The 16,907-nt window shown below is 41.9% G+C and overlaps 2 protein-coding genes across 2 annotated transcripts in view; one reads left to right on the top strand and one right to left on the bottom strand.

Moving 5' to 3' along the window:
• Positions 1–215, top strand: part of NCBP1 (nuclear cap binding protein subunit 1) — a gene marked incomplete at both ends in the record, with an annotated part of 46,542 nt that extends 46,327 nt beyond the window's left edge. Inside the window, one exon of the mRNA XM_080708925.1 lies at positions 102–215. Coding sequence (XP_080565051.1) covers positions 102–215 — 114 coding nt within the window. The remainder of the gene's footprint in view (positions 1–101) is intronic.
• A 1,325-nt stretch (positions 216–1,540) lies between these two features.
• Positions 1,541–16,476, bottom strand: XPA (XPA, DNA damage recognition and repair factor; the record flags this gene model as incomplete). The annotated part of the gene is made up of 6 exons (XM_080708805.1): positions 1,541–1,689; positions 4,391–4,508; positions 6,645–6,810; positions 8,863–8,968; positions 10,072–10,176; positions 16,305–16,476. 6 exons carry the CDS (start codon positions 16,474–16,476, stop codon positions 1,541–1,543), a joined length of 816 nt encoding a protein of 271 aa, XP_080564931.1.
• Positions 16,477–16,907: the final 431 nt, after the last annotated feature.

Below are 16,907 nucleotides of genomic sequence, written 5' to 3'. Positions count from 1 at the left end.
TTCTTGCTTTTCTACCTCTCATTCCACAGAGTGGTTGGGCTGCTGAGGGAAATGTACCTGATGCTTTTTCTTTACATACACACCCATTTCTGTGTCTGCAGCATCATCAGATAATCCAGCAGTACATGGTGACCCTGGAGAACCTTCTCTTCACTGCTGAATTAGACCCTCATATCCTGGCTGTGTTCCAGCAGTTCTGTGCTCTGCAAACCTAAGTGTCATTTTCTTTTCTCTCATGTCAAGATTTTTTTTAATATTTTAAAACAATTTGTCCTACTTTTTATGGTTTCGATGCTTGCTTTCTTGTAGTAGCCTACACTTAAAAGAAACAAAGGGGGCAGTGAGAAATATGACAAACCTTGAATTTCCCCTAAAAAGCAAATATTTCTTAACAATAATGTGACGATGACCATTATGTATTATATATGTAACAGATACAACTTTTCTGTGATTAGTTTGATATTTTTCTCCTTCAAACAAAACAGATTTGAGGTATGTGAAACACTAGAGGTTAAGTTTATGTCACAAATTAGTAGGACTGATGGATTTATTACGGGGTAGCATAGCTTTTCCCAGCACATGGATACCCTAACATGGCTGAAATAAAACTAAAAATATGTTTTTTAAACTCTGATATTTCATGATTTTTCATCTTAGTCTTTTGTTTTTCTTTTTGAAGATTTAATGCAAGGGTACTCTACCCCTGAGCTACACCCCCAGCCCTATTTTATTTTTTAGTTTTGAGAACAGGGTCTAGGTTGCTGAGGGTCTAAGTTGCTGAAGCTGGCCTAGAACCTGAAATCCTCCTGCCTCGGCCTCCCAAGTACAGGGATTTTACAGCTGTGTACCACGTGGACCTGACATCTTAGTCTGTTTTAAAATTGATGGCTTCTTACCAAAGGCAAACTTATCCTCCACTTGAAATATTCTCTCCCTCTGAGGATTATAGACCTGTAAGGCACTTAGCAGTACTTACAAGTTTATTAATACCTCTGATCAACAATCAGATACTCAATCTCAAAAAGAACTTTTTATTATGATCCAGCACTGAGAAGAGCTGCCTAAATGCTTATATGCTGAGGTCCATAGTGCTATTCTTAGACTACAAAACATGGTCAGACTTCCACCATTTGCTTATTCCTGTTCCATGTTGAGACTTCTTCCACGTTGGCTCCCCTGGCCTGGACACAGAAGTAGTCCTCTGAAACTTGGCTCAGGCCCTGGGCAGCTGTGGGCCACTACCCGGTTGTGTCTTGGGTTGAGTCAGTTCAGTCAGCTTCGGCCTTTGTTGGAAGCTCTTCCTCCTGCCACTTTTGACCCTGTCTGCCACTCGGCTCTGCACGCCTGACATGCTGCCTTCAACACGCCCAGCTGGGCCTTATCTGAAACTTGCTGTTGAGCATAACATCTGTATATATTACTGTTTGTATTATACAAGTTTTTATCTATGAAAACTACATTGTGGTGATTTTGAGCACGGATGATCTAAATTTTATTTAAATATAAAAATTCTATAAAAAAAAGTCACTGAAGTAAAAGATCACATTTTTTCATATGTCAGTTCATGGCCACACACTGTACAAGTCTTGCGGTACATGTCATCTTCTAAATTTTCTTCCGGTCCATACTCATGTTGATGAGCAATCGTTTCTCTTTTCCATACACTGCTTCTTACTGCTCGCCGCAATTCTGAGAAAGAAAAAGTTCTTCATTTGAACTCCAAAATAAATCCAATCGGACTCAGCCATATTTGTGCATACTTAAGCCATTTAATTTTATAATTAAATCAAAGTTGGTTTCACAAACTTGGCGAGCTTTCTTGCCTCACCTGTGTAGCCTATGAAATCTAGCCACTGTGGGAATAGCAGGAAATAAGATCCAGAACCAGGTATATGGATTACAGGTATAGCAAAAGTATAAGACAGGTAGCAGAACAAGCTAAGTGGAGGAATGTGATACTGGGAAGCAGGGTGCTGGCTCAGGAGAGGCAGGTGGCTGAGAAGAAAAGGGACATCTTCTAAATAGGAGCTGCTCTGGTGAGAGGCAAGTCATTTTCCTTGCATGTAAGCCAGGAACTAACTACATGCTGAGGAGTTTTCACCATAAAAAAATTGCTCATGTGGTTGACCTTGCGTCTATTAAAAATTCTTCATTTTACGCCGGGCGTGGTGGCACACGCTTATAATCCCCGCGCTTGGGAGGCGAGGACAGGAGGATCACACAGGTTCAAAGCCAGCTTCGCTGGCTTAAGAGACCCTGTTTCCAAATAAAAATTTAAAAGTAGGTCTGGGAGTGTAGCCCGGAGGTAGAAGGGTTTCCAGGAACCCCAGTACCACAAAAAAAAAAAAAAGGAAAAAGGAAAAAAAAAAAAAAATATATATATATATATATTATAAAATGACAGCATTATCTTTGGAAAGGAATTTGCTAATAGACAACTACTGCAACTCTCAACCTGATGATCACAGACTATTAAGAGCAGGAACAAACTGTAGCATTTTTTTACTTTTTGTTTTACAGACAGGTAAGCTGAGGAGAGATGACATGTGAATCCAACTTATTTCAGTGTTTGGAGCTTTTTGCACTAAATCATGTTCTGCCCCTTCTGTCTGCCTTGAGAAGGCTCTCCAGCAGCACTTGTAGCTGCCTTTAACCTCCTAATAATTCATGATTGCAGAGATTTATAACACCCCCCAAAATTACTAAATACTGATAGCCATACTTTTTTGTGTGTGGGTTCTGAGGATTGAACCCAGGGGTATTCTAGCTATACCTCCAGCCCTATTTTATTTTGGAAATATGGTTTCTGGCGCTGTTGCTGGCGCTGTCCTCAAACCTGGGATCCTGTCTCAGCCTCCCAAAGTACTGGGGTTATAGGCACCACACCCAGCTTACATTTCTGTTATGTTAATATCAGAAATGAAGTCTGTTTAGAAATACTTCCAAGAACAATTTTTGTAGTTTATGTTCACATTAAAACCAGTCAGATTTTTTTTTTTTTTGTGTGTGTGTGTGTGTGTGTGTGTGTGTGTGTGTGTGTGTGTGTGGTACTGGGGTTCCTGGAAACTCTTCTACCTCCGGGCTACACTCCCAGACCTATTTTTTATACTTTTAAATTTGGAAACAGGGTTTCTTAAACCAGCACGGCTGGCTTTCGAACCTGCACGATCCTCCTGTCTCTGCCTCCCAAGCGCGGGGATTACAAGCATGTGCCACCACGCCTGGCAAAGACACTGTTATAAGCACTTTAAATGCATTTAATCCTCAAAACTTTGAGGTAAATACAACTATTACCCCAGTTTTAGAGGAGAAAACCACAACAGAAAAGTTATAAACTGCTGATACAAAGACAGCCTCAACTGGGGCCTTCCTCCTCCCTCATCTGGGTATTGAAATGGGGCATTCTACCTCTGAACTATACCCTCAGCCCTATTTTTTTTTTTTAATTTTGAAACGGTGTCTCACTAAGTATGGAAGCCCTTCTGAGTCTCTTAGTCATATGTAAAATAAAAGTGGCTGGGTGTGGTGGCAAGAACTTGTAATTCTTCCTAGTACTTGGGAGGCTAAAACAGGAGGATTGCAGGTTCAAGGCCAATCTTGGTAACTTAGGCCCTTAGCAACTTAGACCATGTTTCAAAATAAAAAATAGGGCTGGGGATGTAACTGAGGTAGAATATCCCTGAGTTCAATTTCCAGTACCACAATGAATAAATAAAAGTGATTAAGTTAGCTGGCATCAGAAAATTTCTTCTAGCTACTAAGTTAGATGACTAAGACTTGGGCATTATTTTTTTCATTTTAGGCAATTATGGGTTTTTTGGTTTTGGTTTTTTTTGGGGGGGGGGCGTGTCTGGGGATGGAACCCAGGGGCATTCGACCTCCGAGTTACACCTGCTGCCCTATTTTTTATTCTTTATTTTGAAACCAGGTCTCACTGAGTTGCAGAAGGCCTCACTAAGTAGCTGAGACTGTCCGCGATCCGCAATCCTCCTGTCTCAGCCTCCTGAATGCTGGGATTACAAGCGTACGCCACCACGCCCGGCAGCAGTTATGTTTCTTGATGAGTACTTTTCAAACAATGCTATCTGTCACCAGCCAGGACTGCTGGTGCACACTGGTCGTCCCAGTGCTTGAAAGGCTGAGACAGGAGGATTTCAGGTTCACAGCCAGCCTCAACAAGTATAAATCAAACCCTTTTTTAAATAAATAGGGCTGGGGGTGTAGCTCAGAGGTGGAATGCCCCTGAGGTCTATCCGCAGTCACACACACACACACACACACACCCCTCAACCACTTCTATATGAAAATGTGACTTGCCTTAGAAATGCAGTGCTGAGGTCTGGACCAAGAGCCTCAATAATCCTTCAAGACATAAAATGTAGCCACTTACCTTTTACTTTTTTATCAAACTTCTTCTGTTTCATTTTTTCTCTGTTTTCTTGTCTCACTTCCTTTGCTGCCTCTAATGCTTCCTGACTGCCCCAAACTTCAAGAGACCTCTTCACAATCTATAATACAGTCCATATTTAAATTAGCCGTGATTCAGAGATGCAAAAATATTATCAAATTATAACTCAAACCCATAGGTACTGAAAAATTATCTGGTTCAAGTATACATTTATACTAATTTGAAATTGAAAAGATTTTAAATATTAATAATAATCTATCTAAACCTAGAAACCTTCGATAGGCATATGCCGAGCTAGATTATAAAGAGAACAGTTGTCCTCTGGCTGTACTGCTATCACAGGGATTCACAGAAGGACATGTGGTCACTGGGTTTGACGAATCTTGACAGGCTCACCAAAGAAGTCTGTTGACACATTAGCCACATCAGACCTATATTTGAGGTCATCTCCAAAAATCTCCAACCACAGGAAATCACCAGTTACTACCACTCATCTGGCTCAACACTGGCTTCCATCCACTTGACTAACTTCTCATCTGTAGAATATGAATTTAAAAAACAAAACAAACTTTTGTACCTACATGATTTTCTAAAAAGTCTTCATTCTAGTTTTAAAACTATATTATAAATTTTACTATTTAAAGAAAATGGTTTACACAATTGAGAATTATGCTAAGGATACATCTCATATATTAAGGGGACCAAAATATCTATGGGAGCCAAACTCAGATTTCTTTTTTTTTTTTTTTTTTTTTTGGTACTGGAGTTCCTGGAAACCCTTCTCCGGGCTACACTTCAGACCTATTTTATATTTTTATTTGGAAACAGGGTCTCTTATGCCAGCAAGGCTGGCATCGAACCTACGCTCCGCCTCCCAAGGGCGGGGATTGCAAGCGTGCGCCACCACACCCGGCAGATTTCTTAACATAATAAAATGATGTATTTCTTTTTCACAAAGGCTGACATAACATTTTCCACAAATTAATATCTCTGAAAATGCTATGTGCTTAACTCACCTATGTGCTTAACTGTGCTTTAATAAGGATTAGTCAAAAAGTGATAGAGGCATGTCTGTGATGCTAGTACTTGGGAGGCTGAGAGGTGAACTGAGGCTTCCCAGCCAGCCTCAGCAACTTAGCGAGGCCCTCTATAACCTAAATAGGACTGGGGGATGAACGCTCAGAGGCAGAATGCTCCTGGGGGGGTCAATCCCCCACTGGCACACAAACAAAAAGTTTAGGTAATCCCAGTTCTTGGGAGGCTGAGACAGGTTCTAGGCTAGTACATGGTAACTTAGTGAGACCCTTTTTAAAGTAAAAAGAGCTGGGGATGTACCTCAGTTGTAGAACTCCCCCAGGTCAATCCCCAGTACCATAAAAAAAAAAAAAACTAAGAGACTTAGAATTTGACTCTGAATGTAAGAAGTTCAGAAATATCTTAGTACTTTTGCACTTACATTTTCCTTTTATGTTTGCACAAGAAAGTATAAAGTAAAAAGTGAGAAAAACCTGGGACCAGTTGAATTAGCAGGATTTTTTTCTTAACAGTACAAAACTGAATCTTCTGTCAGTCGTCTAACACCATGTAGCATGTTTTGTTTCACACCGTGGCTTTTTAATTCTGCTTAAAGATAGGGGTTTCCTAGTATATTCTAATTCAAAATGTGCCATAAAGCAATGCCGCTGAGTATTTTGATATGATGGCACAACAAGGATTATGCTATTCAAGCCACCGTGGAGTAGACAGAGGAGGCCACTTGTGACTCAGGAGCCGGCCTGCGCGCCGGCAGCCCAGCCACACAGTCGCTGTCCAGCATGCCTGCAGCCTGCTGGCAGCAAGGTCTGTGAAGGTCTGCTCTGAGGTATGTGGACACTTGACAGAATTCCAAATGGTATTTCCCAGATACGGATTATACACATTTGTGAAATTACAAAAATTTTCATTTTTTACAATTTTTTATTGGGGGGGGTCATAGGATAAGGGGATGAAGTTTGACTCCTGTTCTAAGTGGTTTTAGTTATAGAGTTACATAACACGACCCACGAGCAACATATTTGTTCCAAAGTGCCACAAAAAGCAAAATGAGAACACTCATCCGATGTCATCGAGTGACTGATGCATACAAACAAGGAAGGGAAAAGACCTTTTCACTGAGCAAAGTGGAACTAAGTTTAGATTATTGAGAAAGCTTCACCTAAACCAGAGGCAAGACTCACAAATGCAACTTATTAGAGACCTGCAATTTTAAGTAGAGTTTCATATCACCCCATTGTGAATGATGAGGATTCTTCTTCACAATAAATTTAAGAGCAGGTTCTCTCTTTTCTAAATCACAGTCTTTCAGAAGGTATTCTTGTTTTGCTTCTGTTTTGGTAATAAGCTTGTGTTTATCATCAGCATCTCTGAAAACAGATTAAGTACATTAAATTCTCAAATAGCCAGCAACCAAAGAGCACACACACCAGAAGAGACATAAAACACTTTCTTCCTGCCTGAAACTCTCATGTTCAAATCAGTAAGAATTCTAGCAGAAGCTGGGCGTGGTGGCGCACACTTGTAATCCAGCATTCGGGAGGCTGAGACAGGAGGATCGAGGTTTGTGGACAGCCTCCACTACTACTTAGGACCTTTGCAACTCAGTGAGACCCTCTTTCAAAATAAAGAAAAAATTGAGCTGGGTGGAGTTTCTTTAAACTCCTTATTCCAGAAAAGATTTGAAATGATTTTTTAAGAGTATGGAAAATATGAATGAAAACAAAGACTCAGTGAGAAAGAAGATACAAATTTAAAATGATGGGCAAGAAATACGAGTGTGTGTGTGTGTGTGTGTGTGTGTGTGTGTAAGATTCAATCCCCTCAACACAGCTGAATTTCTAGTTGGCTCTATATGTTCTCAAAACCAAGGGAAAAATGGAGACAGTCAATTACACAGCTCTACTTACTCATTTCCTCTCCATTTACATACAAAGTATCGTTCAAGGCACAAGAATGCTGCCCTTTTTTTTTTTTAATGAGAACTAAAATAATTCCTTTTTTTTTCCCCCCCCAAGGTACTGGGGATGGAACCCAGGGGCATTCTAAGTACAAGCTACACTCCCAGCCCTATTTGTGTGTGTGTGGTGGTGGGGGGGGGGGGTTACTGGGGTTCCTGGAAGCCCTTCTACCTCTGGGCTACACTCCCAGACCTATTTTTACATTTTTATTTGGAAACAGGGTCTCCTAAGCCAGCGCGCACGGCTGGCTTCGAACCTACGTGATCCTCCTGTCTCTGCCTACCACGCCCGGCCCCAGCCCTATTTTTTATTCTTTATTTTGAAACAGGGTTTCACTGAGTTGCAAAGGGCCTCACTAAGTCTCTGAGGCTGGCCGCAAACCCAGATGGATCCTCCTGTCTCAGCCTCCTGAATGCTGGAATTACAAGCGTGCGCCACCATGCCTAGCAATAATGCCGTATTTTAATGAGACTTATATTCTAGTTAGGGGAAGACAGTCAGTATAAAATAAAATAATGGGGCCAGGCATGGTAGCACACACCTGTAACCCCAGTACTTGGGAAGCTGGGACAAGATCATAAGTTTTGAGGCCAGCCTCAGCAACTTAGACCCTGTTTCAGGATAAAAAAATGAATAAGAAGCCAGGCGTGGTGACGCACACTTGTAATCCCCACGCTTGGGAGGCTGAGACAGGAGGATCGCACAGGTTCAAAGCCAGCCTCAGCTGGTTTAAGATAAAATATAAAATAGGTCTGGGAATGTAGTCCGGAGGTATAAGGGCCCTGGGTTCCATTCCCACCACCACCAAAAAAAATGAATAAGGGCTGGGAGTATAGCTCAGAGGCAGAATGTTCCTGGGTTCAATCCCTAGTATCAAAATATTAATGAATGAATAAGTAAGTAAATAAAACGACAGGTTGAAATTGTTTATGACAACAGTAAAAATTTCCAGGAAGGTATTCAGAGGCCAGAGATGAGACATCTGAGCAGAGGAACCAGGAGGGCAGGAGTTCACAGAAAGAGGCCCGTGTTAGCAGACACTTAAGTAAGTGATGGGGAGGAGTGGTGGGAGCAGAATCTGAGATACGCAGCAGCCTCATGGACAGCGGCGACAACCACAGCATTCTAAATGGGACTGGAAACCATTTTTAAAGGTTTGAGCAGAGCTGGGTGTGGTGGCACACGCTTGTAATCCCAGGCATTCGGAAAGCTGAGACAGGAGGATCACGGTTCACGGACAGCCTCAGCTAATATTTAGGCCCTTTGCAACTCAGACCCTGTATCAAAGAATAAAAAATAGGTCTGGCTGCAGGTGTAGTGAGGAGGTAGAATGTCCCTGGGTTCCATCCTCAGTACCGGGGAAAAAAAAAAAAAGTTTGAGCAAATTGCACTATGGACAGGAGGCTTTACAGGTAGAAAAATTAAATTTGAGCAATTAAGAGTACTGTCTGAAATAAGTACCTGCAGCTATCACAAGTTGCCAAATCAAAGTGATTCATAAGATAAGAATCCATAAATTCTTTCCCACATTCTTCACATATTGAATAATCAAATTCCATAACAGGTCCTAAAGAAAGGAAGATGGATTACTTTAAATTTCCTTTACTGTGACTAGAACAGTATGTTTTCTTCTATTATTTCATCATGATGTATTTTATGCCTGACACAAATACATTTAAGTAAGGGACAAACCTTCATGAAATAATCTTATATTTATCTTTTTAAAAAGTAAAGTGAAAAAGTAATATGAGAGGGGGGAAACCTACCAATTCAAGTATTTCTAAATTCCAACTCTGGCACAATATTTGTATGTGTTAAACTACCACTATAACAAATTGCCACAGATTGAGGCTTAAAATAACAACTCTAACATTTTACAGATCTACAGACTAGGATTCCCACCATCCTTGATGGACACATTCTTTTGTTGCTGTAGCTTAAGACTGGACTAGGTTTTTTTTTTTTAAGCTATTACATTATACTCTTGGCTATCAAACTTCTGATCAAATAAACGTTTTTATATTTTTTTAGTGTCTGAAAGTATCTTCACCCTGTGGACATGTGTATATGTAATTAATTTACCAAAACATTGACCTTAGGTAATAAAGTTATGTCCTTTTTATGCCAGTTCTCCCAATTTTCTGCTCCATAAGTCTACTTTGTAAATTTTAAAATGTCCTAAATCTTCTTATGTTCTCACCCTTCATTTCACCCTATTATGATAGTTTTCTTTTTTTCTTTTGGTGATGATGTCTCACTATTTTACCCAGGCTGGTCTTAAACTCCTGGGCTCAAGAAATCCTCCTACCTCTGTCTCCTGAGCAGCTGGGACTTCAAGCAAACCACTGTGGCCCATTTAATCAAGACAGTTCTGAGTATTTATTCTCTCCATCAGTATATTGCTTGACCTTGCCTATTATATGACAACAGAGACCATCAACCCTTACACACATAAACCACACGTTAAAGAACCATTGCCTTATGTATGGGTGTTTATTTGACATTTTTTAAAATCTACCAGTAAAACTGCTAAATATCACTCTAATAAACTTCATTTGTTCACTGACCAAAGTAACAGTGGTGTTATTTAACATTGTTGTAGAAAGAACTATGCATGTTACTCAAAATAACCAATCTAGAAACTTATTTTCTGAAACATTTATTCTTTACCTGGTTGATGAACTACGTTTCCAATTTTTTGTTCTTCTTCCTCTTCCAAAATGAAGCCTCCTCCTGTGTCAATTATTTTGGGGGCTGCTTTTACATTAGCCATGCCTACAATAAATAAATAAAAGTGATCATCAATTGGACTTGGTAAGCCTGTAAGTTTCCATATGTATACACATAAGCTTTCTTTAAATTTAATACATATCAAACAAGATGTCCATATCACCATTTCTATGCAGCACTGTATTAAAGGTCCCAGCTACTGCAATATAGCAAGAAAACCAAAAAGTCATAAGGGTTGGAAAGAAAGAAGTAAAATGGTATTCACAGATGATGTGGTTATATATATGAAATATCCACAAGAATCTACAATTAGAACTGAGAAATAACAATAACCTAAGAAGAGATGTAAAAACCTCACCCTGAAAACTACAGAACAGTAATAGTAATCAAGGACAATCTAAGTAAATGGAGAAATATACCATGTGTGATTTTAATTCTTATTATAAAAATGTCAATTCTTCCCAAATCTGTACCCAGTCAAAGCCCCAGCAGTGGGGCTGGAGTGCTGATGGTCTGATTCTGACATTTAATATGAATAGAAGGAACCTAGACTAGCCAAGATAATCCTGCAAAACAAAATTGGAGGATTTATACAACTGACTTACACAGAGTTACTTTAATCTTTCAGTGACTGAGGTATTGGTACAAAGACAACCCAGTGAAACAGAAGAGAAAGTCCTGAAATAGACCAAAGATTTATGGTCATTTAATTTATGACAAAGATTCCATGGTAATTAGGAAAAAGATAATATTTTCAATAAATGGTGCTGGGTTATGTGACAAAATGGCCACCATAGCAGAATCAGGAAAATATAGTGTTTTCAATAAATAAGCTTTGGCCCTGCCTCATATAACACATACATAAAGAATTTTAAAATGATTAAAGTATTAAATGTGAAAGGTGAAACAAATCCCGTAGAAAAATACACAGGAGAATAACTTCACAAACCTGAGGTAGCTAAAAGCTTTGTAAACAGACACAAGAAGTACTAACTGTAAGAAACAAATTTTGCCAGACTGGATTTGATTAAAACTAGCTTCTACCCGGTATGGTGCCGCACTCTTGTAATCCCAACATTCAGGAGGTAGAGACCAGAGGCTCACGGTTTGTGGACAGCCTCGAGCTAAGCGGGGCCCTTCGCAACTCAGACTTTGTTTAAAGAAATAAAAATACTAAAAAAAAAATAGGGCTTGGGGTGGAACTCGGAGGTACAACGCCCCTGGGTTCCATCCCCGTACTGCTTCTACACATCATAATAACATGATAGACTGACAGGGCACAACTGAGAGAAGATATCTGCAAGATGTCTACCTGATAAAGGACTCAGATCCAGAATATATAATGAAACATAAATCAGTAAATGACAACCTAACTTGAAAAAATAGGTGAAAGACCCAAATAGACACTTCACAAACAAGATCTGAAAGAAAAGGATCTTGTTATCATTCTCCACTGAGAAAATACAAATTAAAACCATAAATATCACTATACTCCCACAAAATGTCTAAAATGAAAAAGACTGGTAATACCAAACAGTGAGAACAGTGAGGATGTGAAACTACCAGAACTGTCAAACTGGTGCCACTGCTAGTGAGACTGGAAGCTGATTATAAGCACTGTTTGGCAGTATCTACCAACATTGAATCTACACCCCACTACTACCCTAGCAATTCCACTCCTCATACACACAATAGCAGGAGTATACATGTCCACCAAAAGACAAGACAAGAAGGCTCTCGGGATTCATTATGCCCCAAACTGCAAACCACCCAAATATCCATTCAAAGAAAAACTGTGGTATAAAATAGTGTACAACATATAAATGAACAATATATGAATCAAAGCGGATGAATCTTTCAGATACCCTGTGGAGCAAAAGAAGGCAGACACTGATTCCATTTACATTAAGCAAAAAATAGAAAATACTAACCAACTGGTCAGAACAACAGTTACTTTGGAAGGCAGGGAACATACATTGTCTAGGAGGGAGCGACGGGAACTCCTAAGGTTCCGAAGTGTCTATATCTTTACTGTGGTGTTTACGTGAGCATAGCCATATCTATGCATTTCACATATTAATGCACTATGCCTCGATTTTAAGTCAAATTTAATAGGTGTTCTCTTGCATTAAGTCACTACCCTTGTCTAGCCTCAAATTCTCCCTTCATTAAATGAAAAAATCAGATTATAATAAGCCCATTTCTACTGTAAATAGCAATTCTCACATGATAGCATTTTAGATGGAGCGTCTATTGTTATCCTAACAAAGTGTAAGCCTGATGATATCCACTGGATGGATAGATAATGGATGAATGTCCCGGGATATATTATTTTGATATCATGAACAGTGTAACGAGTGAACAGGAAGGCCACAGGTGCAGTGCGAACCAAGGGGGAAGCTGTGCGCAGGGTCCTGAGCCAGGCTCCAGCATGCCCAAGCAGGGCCCAGCGTCTGCTGCTGCCTTGTTCCTCCCCAAGACCCTAACACCACTCTTAGCTCCACAGAATAAATAAGCTCTTCTCAGTCTTACGTGGCGCTCGTCATAGCACACAAGGAAAATGAAAACCAGTTTGTATATTGAAATGAAATTACTGCAAAGATAAAAATCTTAGCACCCTGAAACACAGCGGGTTGAACTCACTGCTACAACTCAGTTCGGTTCTTGGGTAACTGCCTAAGAAATCTTCATAGTTTTCATATTTATTCTACCTTGTTTTTCATGATTAGAAATTTAATTTAAAACCAGTTTTTATTCTATTTTGTACCCCCTCTGTTCCATACCATGTAGTACAAATCTAGGCACCTTTATGGAATCATGGATATGAATTACCCAGTGCAAATGAACCTTTACCAGCGATGTAAAAATTGACCTAGAGACTCAGATGGAACTTTGGGAAACATCTAACAGAACTCTTTTGCTTAATAGAGGAGGAGATGAAGCTTCTCTAAATAAAGTCTAGATCACTCATATGGATACAACAAATCCAAACAAGAACTCAGGCCTCTCTGAGCTCCCAGGCACGTCTGAGGTTGAGCTACTCTGAGGAATAGGACAAACACCACTCAACCCAACACTTCTGACACCAGGCACGTCAGGGTTTCCCCACACACCCGTCAATTCTCCAGTGATGGCAGAATTCTGGGACACCAGCTGAGTGTCCTATAATTTAACTCAACTCTAACATCAGCTACCTGGAGTCAGTTCCTACAGGTTGAGGGCTCAGTCCCCAAGGCTGTCCCCAAATCGGGGTTCCTACAACCCCTTCCTGGGGCTAAATTACTCTGCTATAGAAACTCACAGACTGCATAATACTCTACTCACATTTACCTATTTATCACAAAGGATATTTTAAAGGATACAAATTAACAACCAGATGGAAAGATTCCTAGCACAGAAAATCCCAGGCTCCTAGAGGTCTAAGCAGGTGCACAGCGTATACCACACTGTTTGTACAAATAATTTGGCCATAGTAAACCACCAGTTAGGGAAGAGTGAGAACATGCCCACATCCAAGTTCCCAACCTTCACTCTGGCCTTTCTAAGGACAGCTGTCTCAGGCCTGCACTGGAGACTAAGGAAGACAAATGGACAGCACCTTTGACAGCCTGGACCCAAAATAACAGCAATAATAAGCATATTTATAAAATGTTAGCTTTGTATACTAGCCACTGTCAAAATCACTTTAAGAATACTAATTTAATCAGTACTAACAATGAATAAACAGGATAAGCTTAACTGGGGAAATGTCTATTTATGAAGTGCCGTGAGGGTTTACAAGTAAGAGAAGCAGGAAGTGACTCATAACAGCAAACACATAAACACATTTCTTTTTTCTTCTTTTCTTTCTGCATGGGGGGGGGGGAACACACTGAACCCAGGTCTACCTCTGAGCTAAGGGTTTTGCTAAGTTAGCCCACATTGCCCTCAAACCTGCAACCCTACTGTCTCAGCCTCCCAGGATAGCAAACAAACTGAAGTGGGGAAACTGCAAAACATGTACCAAGCCAAGAGTTAACATTCTTAATGTCTAAGTCCTCTCAAGTGCAAACCCCGTCCTATAACTGCATGATGAGCGGATGAGGGGCGAGGTATTAAGACAGGACTCAGACTCATTTGCTCCCCAAAGGGCCAAGCACTCACCAGTTAGATCTACTCAACACTGAAAGCCAACCTCACCGCACCCTGTATTACTTCCCGGTTTCCTTTGTGATTTGATCTCCTTGGAATTGCAACTCTACCTTCTCTACACTTGCCAGCTGGAGAAGAACTGCTTGGTGTTAGACATTATCAGCAGACTGGAGGCGAACGCTTTGGTATTTATTTATTTACCAATATCTAAGTGCCTATATGGAGAATGAGAACGACTGTGGATATACCTCACTCTCCAGGTCTGCATTATGCTCCAGGAAGATAATGAAAAGCACTTCACACATTATAAAGCATTATACAAATATCAAGATTTTCAAATGGCTTTGAAAACTCTAAACTTGTTTTAATTACAAGCAGATTCTCTGCTTGGTACAGTCAAAAAGTTAAGTTTCTGGTCAGAAGCAACGGAGCAAATTATGTAGCAACTATAAAAGCAATTGTTTGCTTTATGTAAAACATAAAGGTTATTTTTAATAACTAGTTGCTGCAAAGACCACTTTTCTGGGGAAAGAGGGCATACAGCAAAGAAGACACTGGAGGGCAAAGGTAGCCCCACAGTACAACCAGTCAAGAAAGATCGGTGCTTCAATTAGTATCACGCTTGAGTTAGGGGCTGCAGGCAAAGAGAACAAAACACAAGGCTGAGTATCTGCTTTCAAGAAGCTCCAAATACAGTGATAAATCACATAAGCTAAGCCAGGCATAGTGGCGCATGCTTGTAATTTCAGTGCTTGGGAGGCTGAGACAGGAGGATCACAAGTTCTCTGCCAGCGTCAGCTACTTAATGAGGGCCTCCACAATTACTGAGACCCTGTTTCAAAATAAAGAATAAAAAACAGGGCTGGCAGGGGGAGGGGGTTCTGAAGTAGAATGACTCTGGGTTCAATCCCCAGTACCACCAGAAAAAAAAAAAAAAGAAAGAAAAGAAAATCACAAAAGCTAAAGATTCCAGGCATAAGACACAGTGCAAAACTGTGTGTGTGCCAGAAAAGTAAGTAACTGGATTAATGATAGAGTGAAGAGAAAAAGGAAGAAGTTTAGAGGAATATAAAGGAGCCAGAATATGTTAAAGAGCTTAGGGCTTATCCTGGGGCAAAAAAAAATTTTTTTGGAAAGGTTTTAAATGGGAAAAAAGATGTGTGGGTTAGAGATGGCAAAAAAAAAAAAAAACTAAAAAAAAACTAGGCTACTGCATCAATTTTTTTAAAAAAAACATGATATAAGGCAGAAGAAGGGATGGAAAAGAGAAAACAGATTCTAAAAAAAATCTGTAGAAATAATTGAGATGAATTTCTTCCAAGAGCAATCCCGACAGATAGAAATGTGATTAGCAGATAAAAGTGTGGCAGATGGTCCCCCAAGAGTTCCCCTTAGAAAGGGGCCAGATGAAACCACAGGAGCAAGTCTTTCTTCCTACAGGTGAGAAAGGAGAGCACAGGTAACTGGTGGGCAAATGACCCAGGTTTTGGTCCTGATTGGCCTATGAACTCACACCTGAGTAAATCCCTTTTCTTTTCTGGTCGCAATTACCACGTCAGTAAAACACTGACACCAAACCCTGCCCTCTTCCATCTTCAGGAGAGCTGTGAAAAATTTCAACTGGATAATGTGAGAAGTGCGGAGCGCTGAGGCTGTTGCTGTGAGCCCGTGAAGGCTGTGGCCCGCGCCTGTATTCTGTCCTGTATGTCCGCGGAAAAGACAGCCAGTGTTGGTTAGGTGGGAAATGGAGCGATGCAGGCTAACCAGGACCGCCCGGGGCCGCTGCCAGAGGACAGAAAGGCGAAGGCCGGGCCGCAGCAGCTGATGGGCGCCGGCTGGCACCGGCCGGCGGAGGAGCCCGAAGCGGGGCCGCCTCCCGGGGAGAGAAGCCCGGGTCTGGGCGGCGGGAGGCCTGGCTTCCCCGCCGGGGCACCTGGACCCGGGGATCCTCGCGCAGACGTGAGCAGAGCGAGCCCGACCGGGGACCGGGGAGCCGGGAACAGGGGGTGGCAGGAAGGGGTAGAAGCCGCCAGGGCCCGAACCTCCGGGAGCCGCCGCCGCCGCCGCGGGGTAGGGCCGGGCCGCCAGCCGGGCCTGGCGCAGCATCAGCGCCCGCTGCCGCTTCCGCTCTATGCTCGCCCGCACCGCGGCGGGCAGCTCAGCCGGCAGCTCCGAGGCCGCCGGCTCCCGCGAAGCAGCCTCGGCGGCAGCCATCACCGACCAGCGGGGAAGACGGCGGGGCCCCGCCCGCGCACGCGCACTGAGACCGAAACCCGCCCACGGCTCCGCGAACCGGCTGGGGGAGAGAGTGCGCCTGCGCAGTGAGGGACGAGCGGGGGGGGGGGAGCAGGGGCGGGGCCTGCGCGTGCGCGTGCGCAGAAGCTGGGACTAAGCCCTCACCCACGGGTTTGTAACCTGGAGGCTAATCCGTGCTGGGGCCGTAATTTCAGGACATCTCATTATCTCTAAAATAAAGAGTTTCGTTTGATGGTTTAGAATATGGGTTTAAGGAGCCAGGCGTGGCGGCGCACGCTTGTAATCCCAGCACTTGGGAGGCTGAGACAGGAGGATCGCACAGGTTCGAAGCCAGCCTCAGCTACTGAGTGAGGCTCTCAGCAACTCAGTGAGACCCTGTTTCCAAATAA

Source organism: Muscardinus avellanarius, assembly GCF_963383645.1.
Source record: "Muscardinus avellanarius genome assembly, chromosome: 13".
In the NCBI taxonomy this organism is placed as follows: domain Eukaryota; kingdom Metazoa; phylum Chordata; class Mammalia; order Rodentia; family Gliridae; genus Muscardinus; species Muscardinus avellanarius.
The sequence above is the reverse complement of the archived record's forward strand: the minus strand, read 5'-3'. Positions and strand labels throughout refer to the sequence as shown.